The 18,436-nt window shown below is 44.5% G+C and overlaps 9 protein-coding genes across 9 annotated transcripts; 5 read left to right on the forward strand and 4 right to left on the reverse strand.

Annotated features, from left to right (window-relative positions):
• Nucleotides 1-852: 852 nt before the first annotated feature.
• On the forward strand, nucleotides 853-1,239 carry BJ212DRAFT_1303142 (uncharacterized protein; the record flags this gene model as incomplete). The annotated part of the gene is made up of 2 exons (XM_041333372.1): nucleotides 853-1,024; nucleotides 1,064-1,239. 2 exons carry the CDS (start codon nucleotides 853-855, stop codon nucleotides 1,237-1,239), a joined length of 348 nt encoding a protein of 115 aa, XP_041188556.1.
• Nucleotides 1,240-1,266: 27 nt separating this feature from the next.
• On the reverse strand, nucleotides 1,267-2,630 carry BJ212DRAFT_1303143 (uncharacterized protein; the record flags this gene model as incomplete). The annotated part of the gene is made up of 5 exons (XM_041333373.1): nucleotides 1,267-1,824; nucleotides 1,881-2,031; nucleotides 2,106-2,155; nucleotides 2,346-2,416; nucleotides 2,621-2,630. 5 exons carry the CDS (start codon nucleotides 2,628-2,630, stop codon nucleotides 1,267-1,269), a joined length of 840 nt encoding a protein of 279 aa, XP_041188557.1.
• A 504-nt stretch (nucleotides 2,631-3,134) lies between these two features.
• BJ212DRAFT_1485210 (uncharacterized protein) lies at nucleotides 3,135-3,545 on the forward strand (the record flags this gene model as incomplete). The annotated part of the gene is made up of 1 exon (XM_041340941.1): nucleotides 3,135-3,545. The coding sequence occupies one exon, from the start codon at nucleotides 3,135-3,137 to the stop codon at nucleotides 3,543-3,545; it is 411 nt and encodes a 136-aa protein (XP_041188558.1).
• Nucleotides 3,546-4,229: 684 nt separating this feature from the next.
• BJ212DRAFT_1485211 (uncharacterized protein) lies at nucleotides 4,230-5,150 on the forward strand (the record flags this gene model as incomplete). The annotated part of the gene is made up of 4 exons (XM_041340942.1): nucleotides 4,230-4,693; nucleotides 4,745-4,842; nucleotides 4,878-4,915; nucleotides 4,992-5,150. The coding sequence occupies 4 exons, from the start codon at nucleotides 4,230-4,232 to the stop codon at nucleotides 5,148-5,150; spliced, it is 759 nt and encodes a 252-aa protein (XP_041188559.1).
• A 3,274-nt stretch (nucleotides 5,151-8,424) lies between these two features.
• Nucleotides 8,425-10,063, reverse strand: BJ212DRAFT_1384458 (uncharacterized protein). The gene is made up of 6 exons (XM_041336770.1): nucleotides 9,672-10,063; nucleotides 9,568-9,621; nucleotides 9,412-9,515; nucleotides 9,183-9,360; nucleotides 9,004-9,126; nucleotides 8,425-8,932 (listed from the first exon to the last, which is right to left on the reverse strand). Exons 1-6 carry the CDS (start codon nucleotides 9,765-9,767, stop codon nucleotides 8,720-8,722), a joined length of 768 nt encoding a protein of 255 aa, XP_041188560.1. The 5' UTR covers nucleotides 9,768-10,063; the 3' UTR covers nucleotides 8,425-8,719.
• Nucleotides 10,064-10,173: 110 nt separating this feature from the next.
• BJ212DRAFT_1384466 (uncharacterized protein) lies at nucleotides 10,174-11,910 on the reverse strand. The gene is made up of 7 exons (XM_041336771.1): nucleotides 11,508-11,910; nucleotides 11,362-11,454; nucleotides 11,091-11,309; nucleotides 10,946-11,034; nucleotides 10,674-10,896; nucleotides 10,527-10,613; nucleotides 10,174-10,476 (listed from the first exon to the last, which is right to left on the reverse strand). The coding sequence occupies exons 1-7, from the start codon at nucleotides 11,770-11,772 to the stop codon at nucleotides 10,292-10,294; spliced, it is 1,161 nt and encodes a 386-aa protein (XP_041188561.1). The 5' UTR covers nucleotides 11,773-11,910; the 3' UTR covers nucleotides 10,174-10,291.
• A 103-nt stretch (nucleotides 11,911-12,013) lies between these two features.
• On the forward strand, nucleotides 12,014-13,707 carry BJ212DRAFT_1485214 (uncharacterized protein; the record flags this gene model as incomplete). Its single annotated transcript, XM_041340943.1, has 2 exons — nucleotides 12,014-12,253; nucleotides 12,310-13,707. The coding sequence occupies 2 exons, from the start codon at nucleotides 12,014-12,016 to the stop codon at nucleotides 13,705-13,707; spliced, it is 1,638 nt and encodes a 545-aa protein (XP_041188562.1).
• A 172-nt stretch (nucleotides 13,708-13,879) lies between these two features.
• On the reverse strand, nucleotides 13,880-16,874 carry BJ212DRAFT_1449128 (uncharacterized protein; the record flags this gene model as incomplete). Its single annotated transcript, XM_041338646.1, has 10 exons — nucleotides 13,880-14,026; nucleotides 14,284-14,540; nucleotides 14,597-15,170; nucleotides 15,216-15,256; nucleotides 15,314-15,428; nucleotides 15,459-15,830; nucleotides 15,918-16,183; nucleotides 16,250-16,325; nucleotides 16,391-16,684; nucleotides 16,734-16,874. 10 exons carry the CDS (start codon nucleotides 16,872-16,874, stop codon nucleotides 13,880-13,882), a joined length of 2,283 nt encoding a protein of 760 aa, XP_041188563.1.
• A 688-nt stretch (nucleotides 16,875-17,562) lies between these two features.
• On the forward strand, nucleotides 17,563-18,351 carry BJ212DRAFT_1303148 (uncharacterized protein; the record flags this gene model as incomplete). Its single annotated transcript, XM_041333374.1, has 2 exons — nucleotides 17,563-17,826; nucleotides 17,878-18,351. 2 exons carry the CDS (start codon nucleotides 17,563-17,565, stop codon nucleotides 18,349-18,351), a joined length of 738 nt encoding a protein of 245 aa, XP_041188564.1.
• Between the last annotated feature and the right edge of the window lie 85 nt (nucleotides 18,352-18,436).

Consider the following 18,436-nt stretch of genomic DNA (forward strand, 5'->3'; position numbering starts at 1 on the left):
CTAGTCACCAGCAACAGTCCATTATCACTCAGCAACCCCAGTTCATGCCTTCCATCAGTCTTTACACATCCGCACACCAGCTTGCACCTTATTCCCACGCTTCGCGCTCCTACGCGTTCCATATTCCCGCGCACGCGCCCCCAGCGCGCTTCACCAGAGTTGACCTGGTGTCACTTTGTGGATTTGCTTTCCTTGCTTCCCTTAAGGGTCGAACATATCGCCTGGTGCACTTCGACCAACACTTAGAGAGTCAGTAGCCTTCCTCACACCCCAGAGGTAGAGGCATCTTTCTTTCTTTAGCTCTGCAAGCCTAGCAGAGTTGTTGAACCTTCAATGAGCTTTGGTCAATCTGTTCATTTGTGAGATCAGCTTCTCACCTAGTTTTCTGATATTGACCAACATGAGCTTTGGTCCATCTGTTCATTTGTGAGACCCACTTCTCACCTAGTTTACTGAAATTGACCAACACAAGCTTTGGTCAATCTGATCATTTGTGAGACCAGATTCTCACCACTTTGTGCCTATTTGACCAACCAGTCTTTGGTCAACATATTCATATTTGAGACTGTAGTCTCTACAGAGAATTATCTTAACAAGGAACCACATTCCAGTGTTTAGACAGTTTATCCTAGACAAATTTATAAGTTGGGATATAACACAAAAGCTCTGGCTAAATTAATCACATAGATTGGTTTAGCGAGCCTCCCAAGAACTCACACATTATCTACCACAAAAGAAGAAAAGTCGTAGACCATGTTAATTGAGGACTGGCAAGAAGTCTTATCCTAGTGTAATTGTGGTGTCATTACATTTTACATGCATTTATATAAGACCCTTGGTTATTAAGACATCATGTTGGATGGCGAGATTCACCTCGCTGAAGTTCTTTACTTCACCTGTCTAGCTGTTGCAGATGGCTTAGATGAAGATGGAGAACAGATTTTTCATTGGCAGGCCATGGCACTTGTCATGATGTATTCCTATCCAGATCATGACCTTCTTGAGCTCTCCTTTCATGCTGTAAGTTAATGCAAACCCATTGAGGATGATATTCATGTTGTAGATGTGAAATCCATTACTGATGTCATTGGCATGGTGCCCCACCAACCCAATCTACCATCTGGGGTGACTGAGGACAGATATTTTTTAGTTGAGAAGCCAGGACTCAATATTGCAACATTCGAGGTGGCTTACAAGGGTGCTGGTGAAGATGACAAGGCTCAAGACAATGAATATTAGGTGAAACATGTATTTAATTACAATTATTTAAAACTTGTCATCAAGAGACATGTCAAGTTTATGTTTAAGTTCCCACACAGCCTGAAAGGACTCATCTGTCCTGGAATGATCATAAAAACATGCCTCTTCCTCTTGTGCGAAGTACTTCCAATAGATTGAGCCTGGAGGGGGTGGACTTGGTGTTGTGAACCACTTTTGGTCAAGCTTGGGAGCAATAGGTTTAGGTGTAGTGGGTTCAGATTCTGGTTCTGTGACACTATCATTGCCACTGGGAAGAGCTTTTGATGGTAGAGGTGTGATGTTTGATGGTAGAAGTGCGATGTTTGATGGTCGAGGTGTGACATTGTCTGATTCCAGTTCTGTGACACTGTCATTGCTCAGGAGAGTCTTTGAGGGCACTGCATGCTGTCCTGGTTCATCCAATTCTGGTTCCATGACACTGTCATTGCTGCTGAGAAAAGCTTTTGATGGGAGAGGTGTGACATCATCTGATTCCAGTTCTATGATGCTGTCGTCACTCAGGAGAGTCTTAGATAGGAGAGGTGCTATATCATCAAAGCTTTTAAATGCTAATTCAGTGTATCTCTAGACAGTGCAGTCAAATGATATACTTACATATCATCAATCCAATCTCATAGCACCTCCTTTTGTGTGACGAGTTGCTTCTGGTCAGACTCAGCAAGAATGTGCTGCTTAAGAAGTTGACAAGCAGGATTATTGAGCCAGTATTCTCGAGCCAGTATATCATTGTCAGATGGAGTCAAATGAGGACTGCTATCAGACACAGAGTGGCTGCAACAGTTGGTCCAGTCCTCACTGAATAAATTAAGTGTGTGAGTCCACAATTTACTACAGGTTAATCTGACCTTATGGGCTCTTTCTGAAGATATTCATTGAGGTCAGAGTCTGATGGTAACTTCAAGAAAAATTGCACAACATCAGGGAGGTCCATAAGACTTTGAATATGAGAAATGAGCTTAATTCAAATACTTGGGAGATTTCGAGTGATTTGGATATTGCCGAAATGTCAGATACACCAGTGGGTAGTTATGACTTCATAGCGTCTCTTCATACCACCATCATGTCAGTACTATCCCCACCCTCACTGGCTTCACCAGGGTCTTTCTTGTCTTCATCTCTTTCATTGGATCATTTCTTGCAGCATTCAAAGGATTACCTGCAACAGAATGTAAGTATCATATTGCCTGTATCATATGCTCAGAATATCTTCATAGAGTGAATATATGCACATAAAGGGTGGGTATATGCGCATGCCAAGTGCCAGCACTCCCTCTGAAATTTGAATCCTGCTCCTTCAGGAACAGCTCACTGGATATGAATCACAATGCATCAAGTTACAGTGCAAAATCGCAAGACTCACAGGAGAACATGATACTATTAAGTACGCTGTAGGGATTTCATATTCTGTGGGCTTGTATAGGCAGATATTACTTAGTGTTATGTTCGCACTTTTGGTGCTTATGTAATCATCATAGTTTTCACCATCTACCAGTACCAGTCTGAGACTGAGAGTTATTAGCATGATTTCCTGCTCTCTCTGAGCACTGAGTCTAGTCCAGAAACCCTTTAGGGTTGAATAGCAGCTAGGCATAGCACATTTAGCCCAACATTAGAAGTCTACTTTCCAGTTCTCTTCTTGTTGTGTTTCCCACAACACAACCCTTTCTTAAATCTAGTATACTGACAACTAGTCTAGACAATCATTCCATGATATTGTACAGGTTCTTCAATTACCAAAGGATACGGACCTGCTCAAATTCATGATTGGCAATGTCATAGCAAGCGACTCACAGCAATCTTGCCCCACCAAAACTTCTCACCTGAAAGTACAGTTTTGGCTCTGATCTGACTACAACACATGGCTTGATTCTGCCATGGTCTTGCACATCAAACAAGGCACTGCTCCATACCTTGAGGAAGAGGATGGTACCTGCATCACAAATGCAACTCTCAAGTCTATCCACTGTAGGTGTCATGCAGCTTGGGCTGAACTTGTGGAGAAGCTCGTGCCACCAACATGGGTGAGGCTATGCACTTCTGGCCAAACCTTGATGTGGAGCATCATGGAGACGGAGTTTCCTCTGTTATGGCTTGACATGGATGGCTGGAAGTTGACCTTACTTTGTACAACTGACTATCCCAACTGGCAGAAATGCCACCTTGATCAAGATGGGAGCTGGAAGAACCCAGACAAGACTGCCACCAAACACAAGGCTATGGGCAACAACAACAACAACAGCATGCACTCAGATGCCAAGCCTGTTAAGGTTGTACTCAAGGGATAACTGGATCTGAAGGGCTTCGGCCTCAGCTCGTGCGCTGTGCCCCTTACCCAAGTATTGCCCCTTATTTCAGGAAGGCAAGACTAACACGTCCGGAAGGTCAGACAAGTATCATAATGGATCTGGATGACTTCTGGATGCAGGATAGGTATCATAGGGCTAATCTGGACAAGTCCAGACTAGAAACTAACAGTAATAGACTGTTGGAGACAGAGGCGGATACAGATAGACTATAGGAATCAATCCTAAGTCTCAGAGGGTGACGAGAGTGGAGATACTCAAGTCTGGAGGACGGGAATGAGTAGAACTAAGATGATATTCAAACTGAGGTACTACAGAAAGTTATAGGAGGTTATATACTATAGATATCTAACAGAATGATCAATCAGCAGAGTCCGAGGCTATGTACGAAGCATGTGGATAGTCTATTGGTAAGTAGAAATGGATCACAAATCATGAAATGGAAATGAAACATAGGTAATGGATCAGGGAGCAGGACGGATGTACAGATAACCAAAATACTGGAGTTAGGGGGTTACTGAAAGGAGATGAGCGCTGGTTGTGGATTCGGATGAGTTGTGGACCGGACCGGACAAGTGGACAGATTGAATGACAAGATGTTGGAGGGAGATAAGATGTGGATCTGAGATGAGATAAGGGTCAGATCTGAGATCCAGATATGCAGATATGACAAAGCCCAATCGAGCACCAGTTTTCAAGTCAAAGGGTAAAAAATGCGAACATATGGATGACTCCCTTGATTTGGAACTTGCTGATAAGCATCACAAAGGCATGTATTACTATCACCACTATACTCATCTAACTCTTTGTATAGTGTCTTCTCCCATCAACATATCTGATTCAGATGTCTCCCACAATGGCAATCACAGCCTTCTTGGTAGCCTCAGCAACAATTCTGACAATCAGTACAAGCCTGATCCACCTCTTCCTGCACTCCCTCCTTCCTCGCCACCTCATCACAGCACATCTGGCAGCCTCGGGAACAGTTCTGACATTCAGTACTATGAGCCTGATCTGCCTCTTCCTGCACTCCCTCCTTCCTCGCCACCTCATTATGGCACCATTCTTCCTGGCATCCCACTCGGCAATTCAAACAAGGAGAATGTCCCTGTTATCCTCAAGAATCCCCTGTAAGTTTTTTTTTCAATCAATCAGTTCATGCTAACCACTTTACACGATAGTGTGAATATCTTTGGTGGGCCCAGTGGCATCCCCAAATTCATCCCCACTCCAGCAATTCCTCTGAGCACAGACTCAAGCAAAGGTGGTCCTGTCAAGAGTGGGCCAACCACTGGTGGAGTTGATGTGAAGAAGTGCTTGAAGATGTGGCCAGGTTCTATGAAGAATGGAAGGTAAGTGACCCATTATTTGTTGATATTTCACTGACACGTCGGCAGAAACTTATGTGCACTATGATGGATCAAACAGATGAACAAAAATGGAACCATGGACAAATTCAAGCTCTACTGGAACACTCTAGCGATGGCTCAGCAAGATGAATATCAAGCCGAGGCCAAGCATCTTGACAGTGCTGGTGCCTGGAAGAAGGCTTCTGATTCTGCTGTTGTCAATGGTGCTCTCCACTAGCACCCCAGCCATTACTATTGCACTACTCCCAGGCCTTTGTACACTGTTTTCTGGTGCCCCTCCCTCTCCGTTATCCCCACCACAATACCTGTCATCTGTCTGCTACTGCTGTGTTATTTCCCCCTGCATTTGTACTGTTGTCATGCTCCCATTATTGTATTGTTTCTGTGCACCCCTGCACCTGCTTTTATGCCACTGCAATACCTATCAGTGCTAATATCATGCCCTGTCATAGCATGTCATTTCTTGTCATACAGTGGCTCAAAAAACTGTCCGCATGTTTTGACATTTTTCACTATCTATGATATTGTGTGAGAATGAACAAATGCCTCAAGGAAATGCTTATACCACATTGTAGTATGGCTTCAGGGCTTTCATTTGAGCCCTACACCGTGGGAATCGGTGGAGATATGGTGGAGACATAAGGCTTATAAAATGATGACTCATGTGGACAGTTTTTTGAGTGTATATTAAAACTATATAAATCATTATTTATGACACCACAAAAATCATGCCACTATTATATAAATTATGAAGTGGTGTCATTATGTTATTTTATGACTATATCTAACTATATAAACCAGAATATCTCATGTATCATAGTCATAATCACCATGAAAGCCATCTCCTCTGCTCAAAGGGATAATATCCTCTCTCTGTCTTATACTGGCCTCTCTGCTCGCCAAATTTCCTCTAGAACTGGAGTATGCAAGTCCACTGTGGCTAAGTTTATCAAAGAAAGCCACCCAGACAAGGAAAACTCTTGTGGAGGACATCTATCCAAGCTTACCTCTACTGACAAAAGGGCTATTATCCAACATATCACTACAGGAAAGGCTGATAATGCTGTCCAAGCCACCCATTATATCAATTCCACCATCACTACCCCTGTCTCTTCACAAACTGAGGAATGTTCTCAAGGCAGCTCATCTCAAGGCAGTAACAAAGAAGAAAAAGCCTCTTCTCTCCATCAAACATAGGCAGAGAAGACTAGCCTTTGCCTTAGCTCATCAACACTGGACTGTAGAGGACTGGAAGCATGTTATATGATCAGATGAGACCAAAATCAATAGGATTGGGTCAGATGGGAAGGTATATGTATGGAATATGTATGGAAAAAGAAGGGAGATGGCCTAACAGACAGAGAGGTTAATGGGACTGTCAAGTTTGGAGGAGGTTCTTTAATGGTATGGGGCTGTATGGGATGGAATGGTGTGGGAATGCTTGCTGAGGTTGAGGGGAAGATGAATGCTGAGCAGTATGTGGACATTTTAAATGACCACTTGCTGCCTAGCTTGGCAGAATCAGGGATTGATGAAGAAGATATCATTTTCCAATAGGATAATGATCCCAAGCACACATCCAGAAGAGCTAAGGAATGGTTTGAAGAACATAACATCAATGTTCTTGACTGGCTAGCACAGTCTCCTGATGTCAATGTCATTGAACATCTCTGGGGAACACTCAAGAAAAAGCTTCAAGCCTATGAAAACCCCCCTAAAGGAGTATGGGAGCTTTGGGAGAGAGTAGCAGTGGAATGGGGGAAGATCACAGCTGAGGATTGCCAGAAATTAATTGAGAGTATGCCTAGAAGGATAGAGGCAGTAATTAAAGCCAAGGGAGGTCATACAAAATACTAGAATACCTGGTTATTATTGTAAAATACTTGAGTCAAAAAACTGTCTGCATGAGTCACCATTTTGTGAGCCTTGTATCTCCACCATATCTCTACCGATTCCCACGGTGTAGGGCTCAAATGAAAGCCCTGAAGCCATACTACAATGTGGTATAAGCATGTCCTTGAGGCATTTGTTTGTTCTCACACAATATCATAGATAGTGAAAAATGTCAAAACATGTGGACAGTTTTTTGAGCCACTGTATCAATTGATTCATTTTGCTGTACTACTTTATATGGCATGATATGATTTTATATGAAAATTGAACCAAAAACATATGTTGTCAGAGGAGGGCGTGCCCTGGCATGCAGTATATGTGATGTGCCCCAATGACATATGTTGTGCTCCGATATTTTCCTAATCAAGAAAAAAAACAGACAATGTCCGTTCTTGTTGTACCACACCATAGGTGGTTTCTACTGGGCATCAATCTTGAGCTCATACAACTGGAACAGCACCACCCCTAGAGTTTTAAAGTTCAGTCTGGTCCAGTTTTTTGCCTCTATTTTAAGGCAACCAGACTAAAACTGGTGAGCTAGGACAAAAGCAATGTGATGAGAACTTGATGATGGTGATGATGTCTTACTCTATGAACAGAGCTGACTGCATGTGCTTGTTGCTGACTGAGCTATGTAGGTGCCTGAGAGGCTGCCTCTTGTCTCTATGTCTGTCTCTAGTCTATGCCCTTGGGACCCCAGCCCCCACTATAAGTGTTTATATAGGGTCAGACAGTGTTGGTCGCTATATGATAGACTCACTTTTCCAAAAAAAAAAAAAAACTAATGGTGTCTTACCAAATTATGCTCTGAATTTGTAGATTTACACAAAGAAGGTTCCTCTATATTCATGTATAAGCTGGCATCAGGAAGACTTGGGTGACTCATCCCCAATGCAAAGGGGAACACATATAATGTCAAGAAAATGATGCAGAGATAATGGTGTCTGGTGGAATAGTGCTCTGAATCTATAGCTTTATGCAAAGAATGTTCCCTTGCATTCCATTACATGTTAGACATCAAATAGACTACAATGATCAATCCACAACATAATTGGACAAATTGTTCCCTGCTCCAATTATGTTTGATATTTTTTGTTTGATATTTTTAATGCCAAGATCACAAAGCAGAAATCATAGTAGAACTGTGCTCTAAGTTTGTAGGATTATGCATAGGAGGTTCCTTTAAATTCCATTACATGAATTGATCATTTCACTTACATATATTATACTGATTACTGACATTGCATACATTACCAAAGTATACGTATCATGGTCCATTTTTTCACGGGGCAGTGATGCACTGAAAGGGAAAGGCTGTGAACATGGCAGCCCTCTCGGGACTCGCAACACGTTTGCCAATATCAAGGAGATCTTCGTGCATGCAGGTAAGAAATAAACCTTCATGTCTGTCAGCAAAGTGTCCATATGTCACAGCCATGATTAGGGATGCCGCGTATCTGTTACAAGGATTGATTGTCAGCCAGACTTAGGTACGAAAGCTCGAGCCTCGTGTATTGCTGAAGGTCGCTAGTGGCATTTAAAAAATTGGTGACCGGTTGGCCGGCCCCCACTTCATTTGCATGGCGAGAGTACGTCTCGTGGTATGGGACCGAGACTTCGGTCCTAAAGACTTGATGAAAGATCTTGCGATGTCGCCGTGAAGTCTCACCGTGCAGAAGGAGCACAATATTGAAAGCCAGTCCAGTTCTGCATCGTCAGTGGACGCACCGATGAGGAACAGATGAAAACTGGCAATGTAACAACGTACACAAATGTCATATTTCCACGGTCCATCTCATCGAGAATGACCTGCATTCCATTGTCCAAGCTCAAGTCTCATGACACCTAGCTACGGTATCTGGTGTGGCTATCTACGCTGCAATTTCCTTGGCATCATTGTAAAGCGGGATCTCGCCAAATTTGCCATCTCCTTGGAGATCCGAGAACCGTTTGGTAGCCTCGTAGGACGGCGCAGCATCCGTGGGAGGCGCGATATACTAGTACATCGTCAGATATATAACATGAACAATTAACACGCATTCTTACCGGAGGTAGATTCTCGAGTTCAAAGCTGCTAGGCGGCGCAGGGAAAGAGACAGCCAGGATCTAAAGGATCCCAGGAGTATGAAATTGACGTTGAGCAATCATCGAGCCTGTAGTTGAGAGGTAAGACCTACAATCCCGTCCCTAAACATACCGGGCATGGTGACTTTCCAGGTGGGAATAACCGCATAGGATGAAGCAGATCGGATATCATCCTTTGCCCAGCGATCAATCATCTTGTTTACTCGCACACGACCCTTTCCAGAACTTGTTTCAGTACACCGAAGTGATAAAGAAACCAGATCAAAATTACCATGTATTTCCAGATAACAATTGGCAAAAACATGACGATCCAAAGACCAACTGTGACACCAAAAGCTATAAGCCTGGCCTGCCAGATGATCTGATTTTGACGGCCCTCGTCGATTCGTTCATCATTAAAATGATGAATGTAGTCGTAGTAAGCCACGATTGGAGCGATAAATGTCAAACTATAGTAGGAAATCAGAGCAAAATAGGGACAAAAAAAGAGACGAGTTTACATCATAGCTATGAACATCCAGGATCTTTCCAGCACTGGTTTGGAATACTGGGAAGCCATGCGCGTGACAGCACGTACACGAGTCTCCCACATATGGGGAGAAACCTAGAAGCAAGTGATGAGCATCTACGAAGTTTCTATATATAAAAGGACCGACATAGTTTTGCAACCCCATAGGAAATAGGGGAGGAGGCTGAGTATGCGATAGTTCCTAGAAGAGATGCCTTAACTATATTTGAGATCAGAGATCGAACTACACACCACCACCACCACCTCATTCTTCCTGGTCTTGGGACTGGACCAAAGGGCTAATGCAGGTCGCATCATGCCATCATACTTGGGAGGACTCAATGCCATTTCAACAGAAGTTAGGACGAATAAGCAAGAGCGAAGTTCAGATAACTGCAATAGATGGTCCCGCAACTTGAATCAAGACTAGCTCGCGATCAATGAGATGGAGGAATAATAGCAAGACTGAGCCTGTCAATCCTGTTACAAGGCCTGCTTGTGAGTGAGAAAGGGAAATAAAGGAGTCAGATCCAGCTCTGGGGGTCAGAGTGAGTTTTGAAGAGCTGCGCTGTGGCTGGCCAATGTAAATATAAGGCGGTGTGTGTCGTGATGGAGCAGTGCCGCAACAAGTAGGACCTTGTTACAAGTCAGTGGACTATCATGATGACGTAAGCTGGATAGCAACGTTGAACAATCCGTCACTGAGGATTCCACAAAAGGCGATTCTTGGCTGTAGTAACAGGCCCCTGTGCAACGTTCTGTACTCATATTGCTGTGGCGGGTCTTTTTGAGCTCATGGGTGGTAACAGTCATTAGCTCACACTGACTACCATTTACTACACTATGAAGATGATAGTCGATGATCTCATGTTTTAGATTTGTTTGGGCTTCGCTATGGGTAGACGGTAAATTGGCAAAGAAAAGTACTTTCGCGTTTCACCCCATCTTTCTTCATCTTTTTGAGCGCTCACATCCACATCACTCCAGACAACATCGTATCCGGCATCGGCAAGGTGCAGTTCCGACAACCGAGTATACACATCATAGAATAGCGCGTCTGTAGATATGTTGAATTCGTAGAAATACAGAATTTGAGCATAAACGCACTGGTTGCGCCCAGGCCATTGAAAAAGCTGAACCTTGATTCAGGACTCGCTAGAAGTTCTCGTAAATGTTTGAAAAAATTATGAAGCTCTTAACGAGAAATCATCAACATTGATGTCCCGTTTTCTGATGACTTGGCCAGTAACTCACCGCTATAGTTTTCTGAGAAGGTGTCCGTATAGATGATATCAAATTTTCCGAATCCTTGAAGGGCCTCGCTAGCAATGCAGTCTTGCCACTTGCCCTCCAATATGCTCACTCCCTTTTTGTCGTACCACCCTTGTTCTTTCATATGAGCGAGAACGTCACGATGAGGCTCTACAATCACATGCAATGCAGGGGGTGTGCTGAGATTTTGGAAGAAATTGTCGATCTGTGTCATCGTTAAAAGAATGCGCTGTTTGACTCAACGCGGTCCTCACTATACCAAGACCAAACCCGACATTAAGGACTTTCAACCCTAGATTTTTCTTTTCGTGATCGATGCATAATTTCTCCACGGTTTTCTGCACTGTTTCGGAAACCACCACATTCGACGTCATACATTACTCAAAGGACTGCACTTACTGATCTCCCGTTCCCATCCCATCATAACGCCCACTTCTTGGCCATCATCGAGGTCAAGCAGGCAAATATCCTGGCCATGGGCATCTTGAGTGTAGCGCAACGTAGATGACAAAAAGGCGTCTATGGATGCGACTGCGGAGTTGTCCACGTCCCGAAGCACAAATGATGACGGAGTGGGATTCAAGGATGTCTGAGACGAAAGTAAGGTCAAAAGCAACTCTGGGGACATCTATGAGCACTCGTCCAAAGTGAAGCCCAAAATACTTCGTGCCTGATCGGATGCCTGCGTCGCGGATTAGGTTGTAACACTCTACATTGTTGAGCGACAATGCAATATCACCAGCAGTATTCTGCAAGCTGTCGACTACACCCTCTACTTAGTCAACGGAGGCATTCCTTGAGTGGCATCTGCCGCACCTGCGTTCCAGATGGCGCCTTCCTCGATGAGTAACTTCACGAGCTGCTCGTTTTCGACGTAGGCGGCGGCATGTAGAGCTGAAGTACCTTCATCGTCTTGATACCACAGTGGTGCTCCAGCGTCTATTAAATCTTGCACGTTTGAAATAGGTTCTTTCTCCAGGATAGCCTGGATGAGTGTTGTCCCCAACTCAGTCAGCGCGATGATCTCGGGGTCATCGACATCGTCAATGATCTCAAAGTCGTCCTCGAACGTCTCACTCATCGAGATGAAGTACGCTTCCAGACTCTTCGTGGAAAGACTCAGAGAAGCCAATGAAGTCAAACCGCTTGCAAGACGATGGGGTAGCAAGGCAGTCAGGCCAGTATTAATGCAAATGCTCCAACGGTAGGACGATCAAATATAATTTAGGGACGAGATAAGATTAATCAGGACAATCAAAAGCAAATACATATAATGCCTAGTAAACTTGGTCAAGTCGTCTCGCTGGACCCGAACCTCCATTATGCATATCTGTCTCTTACCCCCAGAAATTTTACTTCACATTTTCGCTATCTATCAGGAAGACTATGGACCACTGAGCTCTCGCGCTACACTTGCATCCCTGGCAAGGACCTGCAAGATCTTCAAGGAGCCTGCGCTCGACATTCTTTGGAAAGACATAGATGGATTGGAGCCACTCATTTCATGCCTCGTTGCATGCCTCCCCAAAGGGATCAGTGACAAAAATACGCGAGGGACGTTGGTGAGCGAAAAATGTAAAGATCTACGCAATATTGAACACTCAAAATTATCAAATAGACGATCAAAAGACCTCTCTTAAATAGAGAGTGGAGCCTCATCAATCGATACACACAACGTATCCACTCCTTGAGGGTCTTTGCCACTCAGCTAGACACCATAGACAATCGGGTCGTGCAAGCGCTAATTTCTGCGCCATCGCCGCTGTTGCCGAACCTTCATGATTTGTCTTGGCGTGATGACCGAGAATGCTTCATTCCATTGTTGCGCACACTCCTCAGTCCAACTATTACGTTGTTGAAACTGGATAGTAGTTTTTCAAGCTTACCCTCTTTTGCTAAGGCTGCCTTGTTAGCCTCCCTCGGAGCTCGATGTCCATGCATCCGGGAACTCGAGTGCTTTTATGACGGTGTAGATTCTGAAGAAATTACAGATGCAATATGTGAAGCCTTATGTGGCTTGAAGGAGCTTCTCCGTCTTGAAACAGATGTTTTTAACACACGGATACTTCCTCACTTGGCTTTTCTACCGTCATTGGAGTATCTGCATTTCGTCCTGTCAGTATACGACGCCGACGAGCCGCAACCTAATTGCGTCTCGACATTTTCCTCTCATTTCGACCAAGTGCGCTTCACTATACCCACACCTTTCGTTCTCAGTCAATGTCTCAACAACGTCCATTTTCTCTCCTGTCGATCGGTGACGGTGGGCGTGGATTACGATGATACTCCGTACAATCCACTGGATGCTACAGACCTCATAAGCTCTTTCTCGAAGTGCTTCTCTCCTGCTCTTGAGAAGATCCATTTCGAATTCGAATTCCCTTTCAGCAGCATTGTCGAAGAAGACATACTTGCTGACCCCATCTTTGCACTTCACTTTGATGCGATCGCTCCATTGCTGTCATTTAGTCATTTAACAGACTTAGACCTCGATTGGATTTGCGCTTCGGCCGTTGATGATGCTTCACTCAAGACAATGGCCCAATCATGGCCACACCTCGAGAATTTCTCGTTTGGAAGTTCGGCTCGTTGGCTCGTTCCGCCATCTCTCACCTTTGTGGGATTCGTCCACCTCATACACCATTGCCGGCACTTGCATAGCATTGCATTACCCTTTTGCGCATGTCCGGTGGACGCCAACAGCGAGCCTTTTTCTGAAACCATTCCCAATGAGAAGATCACGACACTTTTTGTGGGGGTTTCTCCAATCGTCGATCCCATCTCCGTGGCCTGTCAACTGCATACATTGCTGCCCAAGTTGACCTCCGTGGAGTTCCTTGACTTTGATGCTGAGTTCTTCGTGCCACCGCCGTTTGAACATTTTGAGGGTGAATGGAGGAGGGTGAATGATTTCCTCAAAGTGCTTTTTACAGTTGCAAAAATGAAAAGGAACACCGGTCAAGCACCATTAGCCCATGTTGCAGACTTGACGGACCCTGGACACAATGCGCATTGACTCAGATACCTGCAGGTACACACTGCGAAGCTATACATCCGGAATATTTAATCTACGTCAATGTGAAACTTTTGTTCTGTGTATGTACAGATGTAAATGGAAATGCAATTGCAACTACATTGTCGATCAAGAATCAAGATGGGATCTTGATTTTCTGAAGTGGCGGTTGAGGCTAACTCTCTTCGCAACTGAAGCAGATCTGAACCAAGAAGTCATACATCTGCAAAACACCCCAGTTCTCGCTTAAGTCGCTTAACGTGTCAAAGAAGTCTGATGGGTTACGACTTGCACCCTGAAGCATCCGATTGGTAGAGATGCTCTATAGGTGAGGTAAGTAGTGGAAGATCTGCGATATTTTATCTTGGCCATCTTATCTTCTTAGATAGTGTTATCAATACCAACAATTCATGTTAAACATTGCATGGAAATCTAGTACAGTACACTGCGAGATAAAACGAACTAAGAAGAATCTGTGTGTGACAAATGATACCACTCCTTGTCTGAGAAGTTGTTCAAATAAAAAGTATCGTAGAGCTCCAAACATGTCACAGAAGTAATAGCACGATTAGCACGTACATCATACACAGGAATCAATTCGATTGCATGAGTAACATTGACAAGAGGGAATATCATACCAGCCCTTGCTCGCGTGCCATTGGGGCCAGTTACAAACTGGCGCTTGACGTGGTACATGAAGACTGCAGGATCATCCCAGGGTTGCACGACAATTTCAAAAGGCTGCACATAGATAAATGGCTGAGCAAGTGCAGGAGGCAGTCCCACACCCCTCATTGACAGTCCAAAAATCATCCGGACTTGAGCGATGATATCATCTAGCGGAGCAGTGCATGAGTATGACAAGGCGAATTAGTAGATATTGAAGACTCACCACCGCCCTGCGTTTGCAGTAGTACAATATCACAATTTCCAAGATGGTGGGTGTCAGATGGTGGATACGCCTGTACTTGCTGACTTGGCATCACAAGGAGTGGGCGCAGCGATGAATGTAGCTGAAGACGGAACTTATACCAGACCTTGAGTAGGCGGTTCTGGAAGCGGGAGCTGACTCCATCAACACGCTTGATAAGGGAGCGAAGCTGCTGAGAAAAGTCTGGAAGCATGTAGTGTTGTGTCAAAAAGATGGCTGTCTTATCTGTGAGATCACTAGACACAGTGATGTGAAAGGCTGCGACACTATCATCGGATAGGAGGCCCTTGAGGAAGTGGTTGCGAACTGGTCGAGGGCCTTTGAAACAAGAGAGAGATTCAGGGGTGACACATGCGATCCAAGCAAATGCTGGATCCATGTCGATGACTTCATTGAATTCATTGACAATCAGATTATTGAGGGACGAGTTGGTTGAGCAGAGGAAAGCATAGAGGTCAAATTGACATGTTGAGTCTTCCCAATCTAAAATATGGACGATCTGCTGCGTGAAAGTCAAACACTGGTGACTGGTGCACTCAAAGGGAGTTTTGCAGTGAGTGATCAGCATGCGCTCACTAACATCAGCTGTGTATTGTAGTATGGCGCCGATGTTAGGAATTGCTCAACTAAATGAAGTGAGGAGCTCGAGCTTTGGTATTTGAAAATGGTCGATAGGACCCAAGGCTCCCCTGCGAGCCTCAGCAAGGGTGATTGAGCCTTTGAAACGATGGAACTCTTGGAGTGAAGCATTCATAGTAGAGATCAATGACAGAGTGAATGTGGGGGACTGCGCCTGATAGATGAAATCAATCAATGCACGAACTGCACAAATGAAATTGATGTCAACAACACCTGCAATAGTAGGAACAATTGTGCATTGGATTTCCCGGTGTTCGCAACCAGTCATCTGCACAATGTGTGTGATACCTTGGCTGAAATGGCACATTCCAATGTGTTTATGCTGGCTGCGAAAGCAGGTGTCAAGTTCATTGGCCCCAACAGCCTCCTTGCACCACTTAACAACATGATCGAAAAAAAATTTATGGAGAGTGTGAAGAACATCAGGTGCAAGAAAAAGCGCTGGATCAGAAAAGCGCCAATCACGCCAGAAGGGAAGCTGGACACTGCTCAGTAAAAGCACCTTGGCTTCTTCTTGGAAGTGCTGAACTTTCCAAGGATCCACATGTTGGCAGAGCTTGTGAAGTGCTTCAATTGTAAGATGGCTGGAACAAGGTGGATACAACTTCCCGTCACCAAACTGCAACTGCACGGCCAAAGTCACAGGTGAAGCATTCTTGCTTATGCACGCAATTAACTGTTGCTCAGGGAGGTCCGCTGTGTATGCAACAAGGGGGGTAAATGAGTAATGTAGGTTGCCAACTGGGTCCACCATTTGAGTACCTGTTGCAGCTGCAGATTTGACACCCTGGAATACGATATCCATACACTGATGCCAGACACAGGCTTGCAAGAGCGAGGCAAAGTCTGGGTGACAGACAAATTGTGGAATTGGCATATATGCCACACATGACCAAGCATGTGTGGTAGCTTTCATGTGGATGTCAGATCAAATATTAGCGATGGTTAGGAACATTGGGTGCATCTCAAGTCCACCTGTTTGTCGAGTCACTGGTGTTTTGTCAGAAGCAAGGACTATGGGAATGATAGTGGTGCTGTGGGGAAGCTGGTCCTAAGAACAAGAGAACCAAATCATTAGATTTAGCTTTTAGTAGAAAAAAAAGAAGAAAAACAAACCTGGATATCATGTGCACGCAAAGTAGACATCCATTCACCGAATTCTTGTTCTCCATTGTCATAAATCTTGTATGGGTCGAACTCCATATCATTAGTGAATGCCGGGTTGCCAAAAATGTGCTGTGTAACCTCCAAGGCATCGTACCAGATGAGGTGCACAGGATGAGTCATAATGTAACCTTCAGTCTGGATCGTTGTGCAACACCACTTCGGTCCCTTCGGCAGGGCATCCATGAAAGTGAGCAGTTGCGGGGCTGATTTGTATGCTGGCAGTTTCCATGCTTCTGACCCCACCTAGGAAGTAGTTAGAGGTAATGTAGTACATGGTCGTTAGGCTACTGACCCATGATAACTTCAAGAAACAAGTAATTTGTCCTTGATTAAGATTGTCACTCAGAAATTTTGCCAGCTCCCATTCATCTCTGTCTACGAATGGGTAATACACACTATGTTCCCGGTGAGCTTTGTATTCGTGATTCTTCATGCGCTGGAATGTGTTGGGATGGTCAAAACCATATATAGATCCGGATTCTGGATGATAACATCCATCACGACGCTGACCTGGAGCAGCAGATTGGCGAAATGCAAGTGGCATGGGCATAGCATAGCAGCGTGGATCATCCGTCAGGTGAGTGCACAGGCCTTCCACTGACACGAATTGCATCAAACAGCTGGGACAATTGTAATGACTCTTCCTAGAACATCAATGCAGCAACATTCAGTGCTAGATAACTCAGCACTTACCCTCCCTCCTTAAAAGATGCCTCATCAGAGGTAAAGTCATATGGATCTGGATCTGGCAGCTCCTCGTTTGAATCTGGCAGTCTCTTGTTTGTATTCAAGGTGGATGACATGTGGTCCCCATACAGGTTGATAAGAATCAGCCTGAGGTGCCCAGTGCCAACACTGCAGCTATATAACATGGGGTTGCTATAACATTGAAATGACACGGTCTGTGCGGGGGTCCGTGCCAGCATTCGATGCAGTCCATACAGAGTTGCCAGCCAGTTCAGTGAGTCACTCAGGCAATAATTTGAAAGTCTCGCCAGCAGGTTGTGAGTTACTCAGCCAACAGTTCGAAAATCTCTCTAAGTTCTTCAAACTCTGCCAGGAGCCCACAGGTGTGTAGTACTCACAATAACGGATTCCAAAGTCAAAGCTTTCAAGACTCAATGGTTCAAGCCTGCCGCTGTACCATCATGCTGGATGTTATTACCATGAACCTGCTTTCTCTCAGTAGCCCAACCAGCTCTGCAACTTATGTTGATAGTTCTCCTAGGCAGAAAGCAAGCTGCAAGGTTCATTATCACATGAACCAGCAGTCGACATATTCCTCATCGGATGATGAGGTAGAAGATCTCAGGCGACATCCCACTGGCATGTCACCTAGTACAGAGAACAACTTTAATGTTCCTGCTACCAGCTTTATATCTCATGTATGGTCTTCAAACATATATTTTTGAACATGTTGACTCCATATTTAATAGGCGCCAGAGATTTTAAATGAGTTGAATCTTCCCCCAGATCACCTCAAAGAACTTGTTGCAGCTCAGTTTGCTACCTGTGAGAAGTTCCGCAACCAACTTGTCTCAATGCTGTGGGAGCTTGAGGAATCAAAGAGGTGGACAAAGGTCGTGAAGCGCACTCTCAGCATGGTGCAGAAAGAGCATACCACTGCTCAGTTAGCACTACAAACCTGGCTTCAATCTGTGGAGAAGACACTCAGTGAAACAACTCAGGAACAAACATCCAGCAACTACAGCAAACAGAAGGAGATGTTTTGTTCTGTCCAGGCAAAATATGAGGATCTGGAAGGACTTGCGATCGCTCATGGGATGACAGATCAGGACTTGGCCATGATGGATGACAACTGTCACTCAATGATGAGCGATGATGGCAAGGACAGTTACTCAGCAATGAGCAATGATGAGGACTCTTACCCAAGCACTGGCTGTAATTAATACAAGTTGATACACGTGAGTCAGTTTCTTTTCTAGAAGAATCATGTCACTGATCATTTGTCAGTTGCTTCATCAGGAAGCATAT

The sequence above is a fragment of the Suillus subaureus genome (assembly GCF_016647635.1).
Source record: "Suillus subaureus strain MN1 chromosome Unknown BJ212scaffold_39, whole genome shotgun sequence".
NCBI classification, from domain to species: domain Eukaryota; kingdom Fungi; phylum Basidiomycota; class Agaricomycetes; order Boletales; family Suillaceae; genus Suillus; species Suillus subaureus.